Source organism: Nerophis lumbriciformis, linkage group LG25 (genome assembly GCF_033978685.3).
Source record: "Nerophis lumbriciformis linkage group LG25, RoL_Nlum_v2.1, whole genome shotgun sequence".
NCBI lineage: Eukaryota > Metazoa > Chordata > Actinopteri > Syngnathiformes > Syngnathidae > Nerophis > Nerophis lumbriciformis.
The window spans coordinates 3,272,378-3,291,810 of record NC_084572.2 but is presented as its reverse complement, the minus strand read 5'-3'; the positions used below and the strand labels follow the sequence as shown (position 1 = coordinate 3,291,810).

Genomic DNA, 19,433 nt, shown 5'->3' with positions numbered 1-19,433 from the left:
CTCACAATTTTGAATGATACAAAATTAACATTTTCATAATTGAGGGAGACATCCTGCATTGTTCAAAAAACAAGCTGAAGTCTGGTGAATCAACTTAATGAGATTAATCAATGCTATGGTGATAGCGCTGCTGCCATTTTATAGAATTTTATTCCATGGAACAATCTATAGAACTTTCAGCAGATAAAGGATAATGTCTATAGAATTTCTGTTAGACATTCTATAGAATGCCCAGTTCTATAGAACAATCTATAGAACTTTCAGCAGATAAAGGATAATGTCTATAGAATTTCTGTTAGACATTCTATAGAATGCCCAGTTCTATAGAACAATCTATAGACCTTTCAGCAGATAAAGGATAATGTCTATAGAATTTCTGTTAGACATTCTATAGAATGCCCAGTTCTATAGAACAATCTATAGACCTTTCAGCAGATAAAGGATAATGTCTATAGAATTTCTGTTAGACATTCTATAGAATGCCCAGTTCTATAGAACAATCTATAGACCTTTCAGCAGATAAAGTAATGTCTATAGAATTTCTGTTAGACATTCTATAGAATTCCCAGTTCTATAGAACAATCTATAGACCTTTCAGCAGATAAAGGATAATGTCTATAGAATTTCTGTTAGACATTCTATAGAATTCCCAGCTCTATAGAACAATCTATAGACCTTTCAGCAGATAAAGTAATGTCTATAGAATTTCTGTTAGACATTCTATAGAATGCCCAGTTCTATAGAACAATCTATAGACCTTTCAGCAGATAAAGTAATGTCTATAGAATTTCTGTTAGACATTCTATAGAATTCCCAGTTCTATAGAACAATCTATAGACCTTTCAGCAGATAAAGGATAATGTCTATAGAATTTCTGTTAGACATTCTATAGAATTCCCAGTTCTATAGAACAATCTATGGACTTTTCATCAGATAATGTAATGTCTATAGAATTTCTATAGGATATTCTATAGAATTCCCAGCTCTATAGAACAGTGAAAAGACCTTCCAGCACATGAAGCTGATGTCTATAGAATTTCTATAGAATTTTGAATACATATTCTATAGAATCTTCAGTTCTAAAGAAATTCCGACGAAATTCTATAGCGTTCTATATATTTCTATAGAGATTCTATAGAACATTTTTTGGAGGGTTACTAGTTTCTATGTAACTGTTTTTATATTGTTTTACTTTCTTTTTTATTCAAGATTTTTTTTTAAAATTTATTTATCTTATTTTATTAATTTTTAAAACAATGATCTTATCTTCACCATACCTGTTGTTTTACTTTCTTTCTTATTCAAGATTTTTTTTTAAATGTTTTTATCTTATTTTATTTTATTATTATTTTTAGATAAGAAAAATGTTTTTATTTTATTTATCTTATTGTATTATTTAAAAAAAAAGAAAAAGGACCTTATCTTCACCATACCTGGTTGTCCAAATTAGGCATAATAATGTGTTAATTCCACGACTGTATGTATCGGTATTGGTTGATATCAGTATCGGTAATTAAAGAGTTGGACAATATCGGAATATCAGATATCCGCAAAAAGCCATTATCGGACATCCCTAGTTTTTTTTTTATTATCAGTATTGTTTTTTATTTTATTTTTATTTTTAATTAAATCAACATAAAAAAACACAAGATACACTTACAATTAGTGCACCAACCCAAAAAACCTCCCTCCCCCATTTACACTCATTCACACAAAAGGGTTGTTTCTTTCTGTTATTAATATTCTGGTAGGTTCCTACATTATATATCAATATATATCAATACAGTCTGCAAGGGATACAGTCCGTAAGCACACATGATTGTGCGTGCTGCTGCTCCACTAATAGTACTAACCTTTAACACTTCATTTTACTCATTTTCATTATTTACTAGTTTCTATGTAACTGTTTTTATATTGTTTTACTTTCTTTTTTATTCAAGATTTTTTTTTAAATTTATTTATCTTATTTTATTAATTTTTAAAACAATGATCTTATCTTCACCATACCTGTTGTTTTACTTTCTTTCTTATTCAAGATTTTTTTTTAAATGTTTTTATCTTATTTTATTTTATTATTATTTTTAAATAAGAAAATGTTTTTATTTTATTTATCTTATTGTATTATTATTATTTTTTTTTAAAAAGGACCTTATCTTCACCATACCTGGTTGTCCAAATTAGGCATAATAATGTGTTAATTCCACGACTGTATGTATCGGTATTGGTTGATATCAGTATCGGTAATTAAAGAGTTGGACAATATCGGAATATCAGATATCGGCAAAAAGCCATTATCGGACATCCCTAGTTTTTTTTTTATTATCAGTATTGTTTTTTATTTTTATTTTATTTTTAATTAAATCAACATAAAACACACAAGATACACGTGCAATTAGTGCACCAACCAAAAAAAACCTCCCTCCCCCATTTACACTCATTCACACAAAAGGGTTGTTTCTTTCTGTTATTAATATTGTGGTAGGTTCCTACATTATATATCAATATATATCAATACAGTCTGCAAGGGATACAGTCCGTAAGCACACATGATTGTGCGTGCTGCTGCTCCACTAATAGTACTAACCTTTAACCAGGGCCGGCCCGTGGCATAGGCCGTATAGGCAAATGCTAAGGGCGCCGTCCATCAGGGGGCGCCACGCCAGTTCCACAAATGTTGGAGAAAAATAAAAAAATAAAAAAATAAAAGTTGGTACTATTATTTCTAAATACAAAAAATAATCCCACGTTAATTAAAATGCAAAGTAAAGCCTATTTAATAGAAATATTATTTGTTACAACATTACGCCCCCCCCCCCTTCCCGTATCATGACTCTTTTTGGACGTCACCACATCAAAAAATCAACACAAGATGTCAAAACGGCCAAAACTGTCAGGTGCCCAGGGAAGAAAAAAGAGAAAAGAAGAGGAGGAGAAACGAGAAAAGACAGAGGTAGCAGGTAGGTAACGTTAGCCTATATGAAATTATTTGTCTGTTACAGAATGTGATAGTAACCTGGCTTTTTAGCATTAAGCTAATGTTACATGATTCGGCAATTGCTAATCAATAAATAGCTAGTTCTGTTTTAACGTCGGGTTAATATTGTGGAGGGGGCTAAATTGTTATGGAAAATAATAATGTAACGTTAGGTAATTACAGTACTCCCACCTTACATTCCTCAGGGACATTTGTATTAGATCTTTTAAGCAGGTGTTTTTTGTTTACATTGTTATTGCCTTCTGGTTAGCTAATGTTTGCCCTGCAGGTAATAGTCACTTTTCCACCCCTTTATATAGTAGGTATAGTTGTAAGAAAAGAAAAAAAAAGTAAAAGACAAAGCTATTCGGTTTCTTGTGAGTATATACACTTCACTGCCGATGTGGGGGGGCGCCACCTAAAATCTTGCCTAGGGCGCCAGATTGGTTAGGGCCGGGCCTGCCTTTAACACTTAATTTTACTCATTTTCATTCATTACTAGTTTCTATGTAACTGTTTTTGTATTGTTTTACTTTATTTTTTATTCAAGAAAATGCTTTTAATTTATTTATCTTATTTTATTTTATTATTTTTTTGAAAAAAGGACCTTATCTTCACCATACCTGGTTGTCCAAATTAGGCATAATAATGTGTTAATTCCACGACTGTATATATCGGTATCGGTTGATATCGGTATCGGTTTATATCGGTATCAGTAATTAAAGAGTTGGACAATATCGGAATATCGCATATCGGCAAAAAGTCATTATCGGACATCTCTACTTTAAAATGTAATATCAGAAATTATCGGTATCGTTTTTTTAAATTATCGGAATCGTTTTATTTTATTTTTATTTTTTTATTTTTTATTAAATCAACATAAAAAACACAAGATACACGTGCAATTAGTGCACCAACCAAAAAAAAACCTCCCTCCCCCATTTACACTCATTCACACAAAAGGGTTGTTTCTTTCTGTTATTAATATTCTGGTAGGTTCCTACATTATATATCAATATATATCAATACAGTCTGCAAGGGATACAGTCCGTAAGCACACATGATTGTGTGTGCTGCTGCTCCACTAATAGTACTAACCTTTAACCAGGGCCGGCCCGTGGCATAGGCCGTATAGGCAAATGCTAAGGGCGCCGTCCATCAGGGGGCGCCACGCCAGTTCCACAAATGTTGGAGAAAAAAAAAAAAAAAAAAAAAAAAAAAGTTGGTACTATTATTTCTAAATACAAAAAATAATCCCACGTTAATTAAAATGCAAAGTAAAGCCTATTTAATAGAAATATTATTTGTTACAACATTACGCCCCCCCCCTTCCCGTATCATGACTCTTTTTGGACGTCACCACATCAAAAAATCAACACAAGATGTCAAAACGGCCAAAACTGTCAGGTGCCCAGGGAAGAAAAAAGAGAAAAGAAGAGGAGGAGAAACGAGAAAAAGACAGAGGTAGCAGGTAGGTAACGTTAGCCTACATGAAATTATTTGTCTGTTACAGAATGTGATAGTAACCTGGCTTTTTAGCATTAAGCTAATGTTACATGATTCGGCAATTGCTAATCAATAAATAGCTAGTTCTGTTTTAACGTCGGGTTAATATTGTGGAGGGGGCTAAATTGTTATGGAAAATAATAATGTAACGTTAGGTAATTACAGTACTCCCACCTTACATTCCTCAGGGACATTTGTATTAGATCTTTTAAGCAGGTGTTTTTTGTTTACATTGTTATTGCCTTCTGGTTAGCTAATGTTTGCCCTGCAGGTAATAGTCACTTTTCCACCCCTTTATATATTAGGTATAGTTGTAAGTAAAAAAAAAAAAGTAAAAGACAAAGCTATTCGGTTTCTTGTGAGTATATACACTTCACTGCCGATGTGGGGGGGCGCCACCTAAAATCTTGCCTAGGGCGCCAGATTGGTTAGGGCCGGGCCTGCCTTTAACACTTCATTTTACTCATTTTCATTCATTACTAGTTTCTATGTAACTGTTTTTATATTGTTTTACTTTATTTTTTATTCAAGAAAATGCTTTTAATTTATTTATCTTATTTTATTTTATTATTTTTTTGAAAAAAGGACCTTATCTTCACCATACCTGGTTGTCCAAATTAGGCATAATAATGTGTTAATTCCACCACTGTATATATTGGTATCGGTTGATATCGGTATCGGTTTATATCGGTATCAGTAATTAAAGAGTTGGACAATATCGGAATATCGCATATCGGCAAAAAGTCATTATCGGACATCTCTACTTTAAAATGTAATATCAGAAATTATCGGTATCGTTTTTTTAAATTATCGGAATCGTTTTATTTTATTTTTATTTTTTTATTTTTTATTAAATCAACATAAAAAACACAAGATACACTTACAATTAGTGCACCAACCAAAAAAACCCCTCCCTCCCCCATTTACACTCATTCACTCAAAAGGGTTGTTTCTTTCTGTTATTAATATTGTGGTAGGTTCCTACATTATATATCAATATATATCAATACAGTCTGCAAGGGATACAGTCCGTAAGCACACATGATTGTGCGTGCTGCTGCTCCACTAATAGTACTAACCTTTAACACTTAATTTGACTCATTTTCATTATTTACTAGTTTCTATGTAACTGTTTTTATATTGTTTTACTTTCTTTTTTATTCAAGATTTTTTTTTAAATTTATTTATCTTATTTTATCCATCCATCCATCCATTTTCTACCGCTTATTCCCTTTGGGGTCGCGGGGGGCGCTGGAGCCTATCTCAGCTACAATCGGGCGGAAGGCGGGGTACACCCTGGACAAGTCGCCACCTCATCATTATTTATTTTATTATTTAGTATCAATTCCCACCTCCGGAAGAACTTTGAACATGTCACGAGGGAGGAGCTGGACATTGAGTCCGAATGGACCATGTTCCGTACCTCTATTGTCGAGGCGGCTGATTGGAGCTGTGGCCGCAAGGTAGTTGGTGCCTGTCGTGGCGGTAATCCTAGAACCCGTTGGTGGACACCGGCGGTGAGGGATGCCGTCAAGCTGAAAAAGGAGTCCTATCGGGTTCTTTTGGCTCATGGGACTCCTGAGGCAGCGGACAGGTACCGACAGGCCAAGCGGTGTGCGGCTTCAGCGGTCGCGGAGGCAAAAACTCGGACATGGTTAGAGTTCGGGGAAGCCATGGAAAACGACTTCCAGACGGCTTCGAAGCGATTCTGGACCACCATCCGCCGCCTCAGGAAGGGGAAGCAGTGCACTATCAACACAGTGTATGGTGCGGATGGTGTTCTGCTGACCTCGACTGCGGAAGTTGTGGATCGGTGGAGGGAATACTTCGAAGACCTCCTCAATCCCACCAACACGTCTTCCTATGAGGAAGCAGTGCCAGGGGAGTCTGTGGTGGGCTCTCCTATTTCTGGGGCTGAGGTTGCTGAGGTAGTTAAAAAGCTCCTCGGTGGCAAGGCCCCGGGGGTGGATGAGATCCGCCCGGAGTTCCTTAAGGCTCTGGATGCTGTGGGGCTGTCTTGGTTGACAAGACTCTGCAGCATCGCGTGGACATCGGGGGCGGTACCTCTGGATTGGCAGACCGGGGTGGTGGTTCCTCTCTTTAAGAAGGGGAACCGGAGGGTGTGTTCCAACTATCGTGGGATCACACTCCTCAGCCTTCCCGGTAAGGTCTATTCAGGTGTACTGGAGAGGAGGCTACGCCGGATAGTCGAACCTCGGATTCAGGAGGAACAGTGTGGTTTTCGTCCTGGTCGTGGAACTGTGGACCAGCTCTATACTCTCGGCAGGGTCCTTGAGGGTGCATGGGAGTTTGCCCAACCAGTCTACATGTGCTTTGTGGACTTGGAGAAGGCATTCGACCGTGTCCCTCGGGAAGTCCTGTGGGGAGTGCTCAGAGAGTATGGGGTTTCGGACTGTCTGATTGTGGCGGTCCGCTCCCTGTATGATCAGTGTCAGAGCTTGGTCCGCATTGCCGGCAGTAAGTCGGACACGTTTCCGGTGAGGGTTGGACTCCGCCAAGGCTGCCCTTTGTCACCCATTCTGTTCATAACTTTTATGGACAGAATTTCTAGGCGCAGTCAAGGCGTTGAGGGGATCCGGTTTGGTGGCTGCAGGATTAGGTCTCTGCTTTTTGCAGATGATTTGGTCCTGATGGCTTCATCTGGCCAGGATCTTCAGCTCTCACTGGATCGGTTCGCAGCCGAGTGTGAAGCGACTGGGATGAGAATCAGCACCTCCAAGTCCGAGTCCATGGTTCTCGCCCGGAAGAGGGTGGAGTGCCATCTCCGGGTTGGGGAGGAGATCTTGCCCCAAGTGGAGGAGTTCAAGTACCTCGGAGTCTTGTTCACGAGTGAGGGAAGAGTGGATCGTGAGATCGACAGGCGGATCGGTGCGGCGTCTTCAGTAATGCGGACGCTGTATCGATCCGTTGTGGTGAAGAAGGAGCTGAGCCGGAAGGCAAAGCTCTCAATTTACCGGTCGATCTACGTTCCCATCCTCACCTATGGTCATGAGCTTTGGGTTATGACCGAAAGGACAAGATCACGGGTACAAGCGGCCGAAATGAGTTTCCTCCGCCGGGTGGCGGGGCTCTCCCTTAGAGATAGGGTGAGAAGCTCTGCCATCCGGGGGGAGCTCAAAGTAAAGCCGCTGCTCCTCCACATGGAGAGGAGCCAGATGAGGTGGTTCGGGCATCTGGTCAGGATGACACCCGAGCGCCTCCCTAAGGAGGTTTTTTAGGGCATGTACGTCCGACCGGTAGGAGGCCACGAGGAAGACCCAGGACACGTTGGGAAGACTATGTCTCCCGGCTGGCCTGGGAACGCCTCGGGATCCCCCGGGAGGAGCTGGACGAAGTGGCTGGGGAGAGGGAAGTCTGGGCTTCCCTGCTTAGGCTGCTGCCCCCGCGACCCGACCTCGGCTAAGCGGAAGAAGATGGATGGATGGATGGATTTTATTAATTCTTAAAACAATGATCTTATCTTCACCATACCTGTTGTTTCACTTTCTTTCTTATTCAAGATTTTTTTTTAAATGTTTTTATCTTATTTTATTTTATTATTATTTTTAAATAAGAAAATGTTTTTATTTAATTTATCTTATTGTATTTTTTCTTTTAAAAAAAAAGGACCTTATCTCCACCATACCTGGTTGTCCAAATTAGGCTTAATAATGTGTTAATTCCGCGACTGTATATATCGGTATCGGTAATTAAGAGTTGGACAATATTGGAATATCGGATATCGGCAAAACGCCATTATCGGACATCCCTAGTTGTGGACATAAACACAGAAGGGGAGCTGAAAAATATCGAGTTTATACTGATACTACCCTTGGTATCGACAGTGTCGACGTTTGAACCGCTCCGACCCTGCTCCAGGCTGCGTCAATAACCCCTCCGCCGGTGCTGGATCCTCTTTGTCGGCTTCCTATCCGGGACCGTAGCCCGGTTTCTGTCCACGCACCGGTCCGGGTGAGTCCAGCACGAACTTGGCCAGAACTGAATTACATCAGCATGTAGAAATAGGCTCGATGCGCCCATTATCGGACGTCGGAACGTCTTTTTTTTCCTTTTTTTTTTTCAGCTTGACAGCTTTTCCTGCATGTTTTGCATACAAGTAAGTCATTTTTTGTCCATATTGTTTCCACAGTACGACGGTGCAGTCATGAAATCGTCCTGTTTTGGTCGTATAAATGACAGCAGGGTAGCCCTCACCCTGAAGCGATTAACGGATATAATGCTAAGTGACTGGTTGACAGATGTTGTAGTTGTGTGTGTTTTTTTTTACATAGTTGTAACACCAAATTGACACCAGGAAAAGTCTCTATAATTATCCCAGTGTGGCGTTAATGGCCGTCGACTGAATGCTAATAAATAAGCGGTGTGTCTTGTGTTAGCGGCTGTTAGCATGTGCTCGTTAGCCACCTAACAAACATTAGCATGCTAGCCGACGCCGTTACCTTGTTTACGTTAGCCGTTATTTAGCTTGTTAGCTCGGGGGTTAGCTACAGGCCTCCAATTTTAACTTTTTTGAGGTCATGGCAAGTGTTGCCTTAAAGGAGGGCTCATATTTTAGGGCACCAAGGCAAGTTCGAAGGGCACTAAGGCAAACATTATCTTCTTTCCAGGCAGGAGCTCTAAAGCATGCATGCATACATGTACAGTTTTTTAAAATTCATTATTAATATAAACGTGTCAGCTTATTGTCATTTATCTCCTAATTTTACCTTTTTAATAGAGGAAAGTCAGTGTTTCCCACATCCATCCATCCATCCATCCATCTTCTTCCGCTTATCCGAGGTCGGGTCGCGGGGGCAGCAGCCTAAGCAGGGAAGCCCAGACTTCCCTCTCCCCAGCCACTTCGTCCAGCTCCTCCCGGGGGATCCCGAGGCGTTCCCAGGCCAGCCGGGAGACATAGTCTTCCCAACGTGTCCTGGGTCTTCCTCGTGGCCTCCTACCGGTCGGACATGCCCTAAACACCTCCTTAGGGAGGCGCTCGGGTGGCATCCTGACCAGATGCCCGAACCACCTCATCTGGTTCCTCTCGATGTGGAGGAGCAGCGGCTTTACTTTGAGCTCCCCCCGGATGACAGAGCTTCTCACCCTATCTCTAAGGGAGAGCCCCGCCACCCGGCGGAGGAAACTCATTTCGGCCGCTTGTACCCGTGATCTTGTCCTTTCGGTCATAACCCAAAGCTCATGACCATAGGTGAGGATGGGAACGTAGATCGACCGGTAAATTGAGAGCTTTGCCTTCCGGCTCAGCTCCTTCTTCACCACAACGGATCGATACAGCGTCCGCATTACTGAAGACGCCGCACCGATCCGCCTGTCGATCTCACGATCCACTCTTCCCTCACTCGTGAACAAGACTCCGAGGTACTTGAACTCCTCCACTTGGGGCAAGATCTCCTCCCCAACCCGGAGATGGCACTCCACCCTTTTCCGGGCGAGAACCATGGACTCGGACTTGGAGGTGCTGATTCTCATCCCAGTCGCTTCACACTCAGCTGCGAACCGATCCAGTGAGAGCTGAAGATCCTGGCCAGATGAAGCCATCAGGACCACATCATCTGCAAAAAGCAGAGACCTAATCCTGCAGCCACCAAACCAGATCCCCTCAACGCCTTGACTGCGCCTAGAAATTCTGTCCATAAAAGTTATGAACAGAATCGGTGACAAAGGGCAGCACAGTTTTTTTAAATTCATTATTAATATAAACGTGTCAGCTTTTTGTCATTTATCTCCTAATTTTACCTTTTTAATAGAGGAAAGTCCGTGTTTCCCACAGGACAGGCATCTATTTGTGGTGGTGTGGTCGGGGGGCGGGGGGGCGACCAAGAAGAACGCGGAGTTGGAATATAAGTACAACACTTTATGTACATATTTAGCTCATTAAAATTACCGACAGGAAGGCGAGGAACACTTTATTTCAACATACTCTGGCGCCGTACCCGTCGTCAAAACTCCAAAGACCGACTGCACAGTTGCGCTAACAAAATAAGAGTCTCAGAAAGCTGGCGTGCACAAGCTAGCAAGCTACGGAGTTTGCCGACAATGTATTTCTTGTAAAGGCGTACAGAAGCTGGACAAATAAGATGCCAAAAACCAACCACTTTCATGTGGTATTGGACAGAAAGGAGGACTTTTTTTCTCCTCCATTCGAAAATGCGGACGTTATCAGCACCACTGTCTGATTCCAATCAATGCAAGTCATCAGAATCAGGTAATACACCAACTTATATTCTTGTCTTCATGAAAGAAAGGAATCTATATGTGTTAAACATGCTTGTATTATCTTTAAACACCTTTAACTTGTTAACAATATTAACTATATGTGTTAAACATGCTTGTGTTGTCATTAAACACCTTTAACTTGTTAACAATATTAACTATATGTATCAAACATACTTGTATTATCATTAAACACCTTTAATTTATTAACAATATGTGTTAAACATGCTTGTATTATCTTTAAACACCTTTAACTTGTTAACAATATTAACTATATGTATCAAACATACTTGTATTATCATTAAACACCTTTAATTTATTAACAATATTAACTATATGTGTTAAACATGCTTGCGTTATCATTAAACACCTTTAACTTGTTAACAAAAACATATATTTCATAAATAAGTAAATATAAATTATATATATGAATGAGGTAGATCCCCACGACTTGATCAATTAAAAAGTGTGAGCACCCCTAAGTTACACCCATCTGAACAGGTCAGCCACCTGTTTAAAGCCTGATCACAGTTGAAATCTTGAAATGAAGGGCCTTTAATGGCCAAAACATTAACCTGGACAACATTTTAACAGCTGGTTGGCTCAGATTTTATTCTTTTCATTGCATTCACATGCTGCAGTGGACAGTGGACAATTTAGCTTCATTATTAATGCAGTATCTGAAGCACCGTCTCCACGTGTGTTTATTGACAACAGTGTTATAACCTGGACATGTTAGCTCGTCGGTATTGTAACACGTGACGTGACAACACCGGCGGTGTTAATGAAGCAGCGTCCGGCTGCTCACCGTCAGTGAAACGCTCGGTGAAATCGCGGATTAACGTTAAATATATGACGAGCCGCGAGCGATGCAGCTATAACTTATCTACCTACAACCTATATTACCCTCGTATTTTGATCCGGTCGGTCCGTTCTTTTACTCCGCCGTCTTCTTCTTCTTCTTCTTCTTCTTCTTCTTCTTCTGGCCCACCAGGTGAATTAAGTGCTATTGGCGGAGTTACAATGCATAGTAGGCTACCGCCACCTACTAAACCGGAGTTGTAACTACAAGGTACATTCACAGACAGAGTCCCATTGCTTTTATGAGCGGTCGAGCGAGTCAAAAGCCAAAAAATCCATTTGTGGCGGACGTAATTCTTTCGTGGCGGGCCGCCACAAATAAATGAATGTGTGGGAAACACTGGAAGTATTCTTTTAATTTATTAATTTTTTAAAGGCCTACTGAAATGCGATTTTCTTATTTAAACGGGGATAGCAGGTCCATTCTATATGTGTCATACTTGATCATTTCGCGATATTGCCATATTTTTGCTGAAAGGATTTAGTAGAGAACATCTACGATAAAGTTCGCAACTTTTGATCACTGATAAAAAAAGCCTTGCCTGTACCGGAAGTAGCAGACGACAGAGGTGGGTAGAGTAGCCAGAAATTGTACTCAAGTAAGAGTACTGTTACTTTAGAGATTAATTACTCAAGTAAAAGTAAGGAGTAGTCACCCAAATATTTACTTGAGTAAAAGTAAAAAGTATGTTGTGAAAAAACTACTCAAGTACTGAGTAACTGATGAGTAACATACACACACATATCAAATATATATATATATATATATATATACACATAAATTGATATATCCAGTATATCATTTATATTTATTTAGTTTGCTGTTTTTGTTTACATGTTAAAGGTGTTTTAATGAATATACATGCATGTTTAACACATATAGATTCCTTTCTTTCATGAAGACAAGAATATAAGTTGGTGTATTACCTGATTCTGATGACTTGCATTGATTGTAATCAGACAGTAGTGCTGATAACGTCCACGTTTTCAAATGGAGGAGAAGAAAAGTTCCTCCTTTCTGTCTAATACCACATGAAAGTGGTTGGTTTTTGGCATTTTATTTGTCCAGCTTCCATATTCGTTTTCACACACTTTACAAGAAATACATTGGCGGCAAATTCCGTAGCTTGCTAGCTTGTTTGCGCTGGCTTTCGGAGACTCTTATTTTGTAAGTGCAGGCGCGATGGAGCGGCACTTTTATTGTGAAGACAGGAACTGTGCAGTCAGTCTTTAGGCTTTTGACGGGATGTACGGTTGAAATAAAAAAGTGTCTTTTTTCCTTCACACTTTTGATTGATTGATTGAAACTTGTATTAGTAGATTGCACAGTACAGTACATATTCCGTACAATTGACCACTAAATGGTAAAACCCCAATAAGTTTTTCAACTTGTTTAAGTCAGGTCATGTGACCGCCTGGCTCTGTTTGATTGGTCCAACGTCACCAGTGACTGCATTTGATTGGTGGAACGGAGTCAAACGTCACTAGTGACTGCATTTTATTGGTGGAACGGAGTGAAACGTCACCAGTAACGCAAGCACTTTGAAGGTCTGTCTGACAGACCAAAACAAACAAAGCGTGCATTAACAGATCGATAAAAATTAGTAGCGAGTAGCGAGCTGAATGTAGATAAAAGTAGCGGAGTAAAAGTAGCGTTTCTTCTCTATAAATATACTCAAGTAAAAGTAAAAGTAAGTTGCATTAAAACTACTCTTAGAAGTACAATTTATCCCAAAAGTTACTCAAGTAGATGTAACGGAGTAAATGTAGCGCGTTACTACCCACCTCTGGCAGACGATATGTGCGTGACGTCACAGGTTGTGGAGCTCCTCACATCCGCACATTGTTTACAATCGTGGCCACCAGCAGCGAGAGCGATTCGGACCGAGAAAGCGACGATTTCCCCATTAATTTGAGCGAGGATGAAAGATTTGTGGATGAGGAAAGTGAGAGTGAAGGACTAGAGGGCAGTGGGAGCGATTCAGATAGGGAAGATGCTGTGAGAGGCGGGTGGGACCTGATATTCAGCTGGGAATGACTAAAACAGTAAATAAACCCAAGACATATATATACTCTATTAGCCACAACACAACCAGGCTTATATTTAATATGCCACAAATTAATCCCGCATAACAAACACTTCCTCCCTCCCGTCCATATAACCCGCCAATACAACTCAAACACCTGCACAACACACTCAATCCCACAGCCCAAAGTACCGTTCACCTCCCCAAAGTTCATACAGCACATATATTTCCCCAAAGTTACGTACGTGACATGCACATAGCGGCACGCACGTACGGGCAAGCGATCAAATGTTTGGACCGAGGCCCCTTCCCCCGAGAGGGCCCCACCGGGAGCCGTAGCTGAGGCGATCCGCGAGAAGGGCCCGACGCACGTCCAGGGTCACCACCGCGCCCACCGCACCGACACCCCGCCTCGTCCGCCTTCGCCGCGGCCGGCGTCACGCGCAGCAGATAAGCAGCTTACCTGCCCGCCACCTCCGTGGCCGGGGGCTCGTAACAGGGGTCACTCCGCGCGCTCCGCCCGCGCAGCTTACCTGCCCGCCACCCCTGTTGCCGGGGGCGCGTAACAGGGGTCACTCCGCACGCAGTGCGCTCACGAAAGGGGTGGGGCTCACCCTGGTTGATATAGACAGCAGGACGGTGGCCATGGAAGTCGGAACCCGCTAAGGAGTGTGTAACAACCCACCTGCCGAATCAACTAGCCCTGAAAATGGATGGCGCTGGAGCGTCGGGCCCATACCCGGCCGTCGCCGGCAGCGAGACGCGCTTGGAGGTGCGCTCAGCGCGGCTCCCATATGATTGCGCACTGGTGTGCGTCTGGGCCGTGACAGCGTGGCATGCGAATGTCTGTGCTGCATTGGATCAGTCTCCTTTCTTTAACAGGCAAAAGCTTTATAACCTCACTAATGCCTTGCATCGTCTATATTAGATATATAACAACGGGCGGGTGCGGGTGGGTGCGGTTCTGATCAAATGTTACATCGGGTGGATGGCGGATGGTTGACGACTTTCTGATGCGGTTGCGGATGAAATAATTGCCTATCCGCGCATCTCTAATATATATATATATATATATATATATATATATGTATATATATAATGTATGTATGTATGTGTATTTATGTATGTATGTATGTATGGCACTCAACTTGCAAATTGTTGTTTTTCTCAGGTTTCTTTGTTTACATTATTACACTTTGCACTATTTTGTTACACTTTATTAAGCATTTCTAACACATTCCTTAGTTTTGCACCTTAATTTAAAGGTTTCCATAGGTCATAAAAATATCAATAATTATCGATATTTACCAACATGAAAAAAACTTATACTGTGATACAGTTTTCAGCCATATCGTCCAGCCCTAAATGTCATCATACATCATACTTAACTTAAGTATTCAGACTTTATTTTGTCCGCCAAAGAGATTATGTTTTCGCCAGTGTTTGTTTGTCCTCAAACAGTTATGGGTGAATTTTGATGAAATGTTGAGGAAATGTCCATAAGAAAACAATTACTCTTATCTACTACGAACACACTTCTCCCGGCCGCTTGCTTCCTTTTTTTCTCCCCTTTACGGCGTTTCACGCCACTGCCTTGCCGGTAGAGGATTATGGGGGATGTAGTTTATTTTGTCTTGGTTGACAAGACTCTGCAACATCGCGTGGACATCGGGGGCGGTACCTCTGGATTGGCAGACCGGGGTGGTGGTTCCTCTCTTTAAGAAGGGGAACCGGAGGGTGTGTTCCAACTATCGTGGGATCACACTCCTCAGCCTTCCCGGTAAGGTCTATTCAGTTGTACTGGAGAGGAGGCTACGCCGGATAGTCGAACCTCGGATTCAGGAGGAACAGTGTGGTTTTCGTCCTGGTCGTGGAACTGTGGACCAGCTCTATACTCTCGGCAGGGTCCTTGAGGGTGCATGGGAGTTTGCCCAACCAGTCTACATGTGCTTTGTGGACTTGGAGAAGGCATTCGACCGTGTCCTGTGGGGAGTGCTCAGAGAGTATGGGGTAACGGACTGTCTTATTGTGGCAGTCCGCTCCCTGTATAATCAGTGCCAGAGCTTGGTCCGCATTGCCGGCAGTAAGTCGGACACGTTTCCAGTGAGGGTTGGACTCCGCCAAGGCTGCCCTTTGTCACCCATTCTGTTCATAACCTTTATGGACAGAATTTCTAGGCGCAGTCAAGGCGTTGAGGGGATCTGGTTTGGTGGCTGCAGGATTAGGTCTCTGCTATTTGCAGATGATGTGGTCCTGATGGCTTCCTCTGGCCAAGATCTTCAGCTCTCGCTGGATCGGTTCGCAGCCGAGTGTGAAGCGACTGGGATGAGAATCAGCACCTCCAAGTCCGAGTCCATGGTTCTCTCCCGGAAAAGGGTGGAGTGCCATCTCCGGGTTGGGGAGGAGATCTTGCCCCAAGTGGAGGAGTTTAAGTACCTCGGAGTCTTGTTCACGAGTGAGGGAAGAGTGGATCTTGAGATCGACAGGCGGATCGGTGCGGCATCTTCAGTAATGCGGACGCTGTATCGATCCGTTGTGGTGGAGAAGGAGCTGAGCCGGAAGGCAAAGCTCTCGATTTACCGGTCGATCTACGTTCCCATCCTCACCTATGGTCATGAGCTTTGGGATATGACCGAAAGGACAAGATCACGGGTACAAGCGGCCGAAATGAGTTTCCTCCGCCGAGTGGCGGGGCTCTCCCTTAGAGATAGGGTGAGAAGCTCTGTCATTCGGGGGGAGCTCAAAGTAAAGCCGCTGCTCCTCCACATCGAGAGGAGCCAGATGAGGTGGTTCGGGCATGTGGTCAGGATGCCACCCGAACGCCTCCCTAGGAAGGTGTTTCGAGCACGTCCGACCAGTAGGAGGCCACGGGGAAGACCCAGGACACGCTGGGAAGACTATCTCTCCCGGCTGGCCTGGGAACGCCTCGGGATCCCCCGGGAGGAGCTGGACGAAGTGGCTGGGGAGAGGGAAGTCTGGGCTTCCCTGCTTAAGCTGCTGCCCCCGCGACCCGGCCTCGGATAAGCGGAAGAAGATAGATGGATGGATGGATAGTTTATTTTCAGACGGGCCAATGCAAAAGCACCAGACCAAAACTACACTCACCAAGATTTAGTTTGACACCGTCACACATTATTGTGAGGAATTTGAAACAGCATACCGCGGTACCTACAATACCGTCACATCCCTATTAGTGACAGATCAGTGTGTTTTTTTTTTAAACAATGCAGACTATTTGTGGTTAGTGAGAGCTGTCACGTGTGTAGTTTGCAGCGTGATTAGATTATCAATCATTTCAGCTGCGTAGAGACTTGGACAACAGGTCTTTGTTTTTCCTGCAGACAGCTGATTTAAACCCCTTCCGTGTTTTAGGACCTACAGTCATGTGATGTTGTTTTAAAGTCGTCTTCAGGTGTGTAACAGGATCTGTACTGCATCCTTCTCTGTGTCATGTTACCATGGCTGGTGTCCATGGCGACAGAGGGTCAGGTCCGTGAGGCTACAATACGGCTGAAGGTGTCGTCCACACGGTAACATCATGAACGCTACATTGTGGCCTTGGAACGGGAACACGCCTTGTTTGTTCTTAGTTAGGTACACTCCCACTTAGCACACACAGTCCAAGCTGTGCTGCAAAAAGTCTTGAGCGCGTGCAACAGTTCTGCACCTGTTCGTCAAGCTGTCTTCAGAACGCTGCAAAGTAATACGTGGGCAGAGTCACAGTGCGCGACTTTACTCAACTCTCCTCTCCGCCTGCAGACTGAAGGATGAACCACGGCAGCTGCCATGGCCTGCAGCGGTGGTCCTGCTAACCCCGAAGCTCTGGAAGGGTTCCATGAGGTCAACCTGACCTCGCCCACCACACCTGACCTGCAGGTATGTGAAAAGTCAATCCCTGACTCGCATCCAAGCCAAATTCCTTTTTCTGTTTTGCTGCAGAACCAAGCAGAGCAGCGGCCCCCCGCACTCCACAGCGCCCCGCCGTCCTCTCTGTACCGCACTCACGCCTTAGGACCGCCCCCAGCTGGCCTCCGCTCTTCCCTGCGGGCCGACCAGCTCCCCACACAGCCCGTCTACTCCACGCCGCGACATAACCACAATGGAAGGTAAGGCGCTTGACGTCATCGATGAGCATGTCAGCTATAACATATCGGACTACTCTCGTTTCCGTGGCGACGCCTCACAGCGTGCAAGGCCAGGAGGCGGAGGCGGCAGAGGGCAACTTCCTGTCTGGGGAGGATGGCGAGGAGTGCAGCGTGCTGAGCAACAGCCTTTCACGCCTCCGCAGCCCGTCGGTCATGGAGGTGCGCGAGAAAGGATACGAGCGTCTGAAGGAGGAGCTCGCCAAGGCCCAGAGGGTAAGACTTGTGCCTGTCAGTCAACCTGCGTGTGTTTGTGTGTAAATGTGTAAGTGTGTGTGTCTTTGTCATAGTTAATTTATTTGTTTTGTTGTCATCGATCATGATTTTTCTCACTGATTCTTTCATTTTCCATGTCTTTGTTGTCGTGTTATGATTTGACCATCGTTGGCTGCTTGTGTGTGTGTGTGCAAGGAGCTGCAGTTAAAGGATGAGGAGTGTGAGAGGTTGTCAAAAGTGCGAGATCAGCTCGGCCAGGAGCTGGAGGAACTCACCGCCAGCCTCTTCCAGGTCGGTGCGCTTCCTGCCGTCCCATGCACTTCCTTTTTCCTGTTTGCTCAGAGGCATCATGTCACTCTTTGACTGACTGGGGAAAGTATAATGGGATGGGCACCAAATTTGGTACTTTTATAGGGGTACACTAAATTAGGTACCGATTCGCATATAATAAAAGGGTAGCATATTTCAAAAGGTGTAACGATTAATTGATATTAAGGCTGAAACGACGCGTCGACGTCATCGGTTACGTAAATACGTCGACGCCGTTTTTGTGCGTCGGCGCGTCGCATATTTACGTCACACTACTGTCATGGCGGAGCGCAAAGCAGACGATGCGAGCGAGGGGAAAAAAGCACGCCAAAAGTCGTCAAAAGTGTGGGAGTATTTCAATAAACGGCCTAATAATGTTGTTGTATGCACACTGTGTCGAGCGGAAATGGCCTATCATAGCAGCACAACGACTATGAACGAACATTTGAAAAGAAAACCCCCGACAGCGTTCTTGCCATCAACAAGTCATTCGTCCGCGTGCGTATACGTTGTCATTATTACACAAAAACATGAATGTGTCATTTGTATCTGCATTGTAAATTCATAAACTAAAGCACCGTTTGCTCTGAGAGGCGCGTTTGGCGTGCCTGTTCAGTGTTTACAAAGACGCGCTCCTCTTTAACGCTGTGGAGAGGCGGCGGCGGCGAGCGAGCGGCGAGGCGGGGCGCGCCGGGAGCGACGCCGCAAGAGACAGGGGACGACGAGCGAGCGAGGAAGAGGAGCTGAAAAGCGAGGAAAGAAAGAGAAAAGAGTTGGAAGAGAAAAGACTGTGTAAAATTAAAAGATTGTAAACCTGGCAAAGCCGTCTGGCGTTCAGTCTGTCGGTCCTGAAAGAACCCCACGGCACAAGACGTGTCACAAACGCTAACGTTAATTAGTTGTGCAAATACCTTTTACAACATTAACAGTTACATATACTATGTACAAACCAACAATTAACTTTCACTTTAATCATACTATCATTGTTGTGTTATTAAGCAAAATAAGCAATACTTTTACTTTTGTTGAAATGTTTACACTGTACACTTTTTTGTATTGGATGTTTAGCTTTATTTTTGCACATTTTAGCAAATAAGCAATACTTTTACTTTTGTTGAAATGTTTACACTTGTTACAGAATATTTCCGTTTTGCACTTTTTTGT

General features: G+C 43.1%; 1 protein-coding gene across 4 annotated transcripts in view; it reads left to right on the top strand.

Annotated features, from left to right (window-relative positions):
- Window positions 1–8,310: 8,310 nt before the first annotated feature.
- rab3ip (RAB3A interacting protein (rabin3)) overlaps window positions 8,311–19,433 on the top strand; it is a 38,712-nt gene continuing 27,589 nt past the window's right edge. Inside the window, exons 1-5 of one of the 4 annotated variants that reach the window (XM_061983579.2) lie at window positions 8,311–8,452; window positions 17,362–17,478; window positions 17,542–17,708; window positions 17,789–17,960; window positions 18,156–18,251. In XM_061983579.2, coding sequence (XP_061839563.1) covers window positions 17,389–17,478; window positions 17,542–17,708; window positions 17,789–17,960; window positions 18,156–18,251 — 525 coding nt within the window. In that variant the 5' untranslated portion in view covers window positions 8,311–8,452; window positions 17,362–17,388. Of the gene's footprint in view, window positions 8,598–17,361; window positions 17,709–17,788; window positions 17,961–18,155; window positions 18,252–19,433 lie in introns of all 4 variants that reach the window. The other 3 variants (XM_061983577.2, XM_061983576.2, XM_061983575.2) reach the window with 3 other exon arrangements.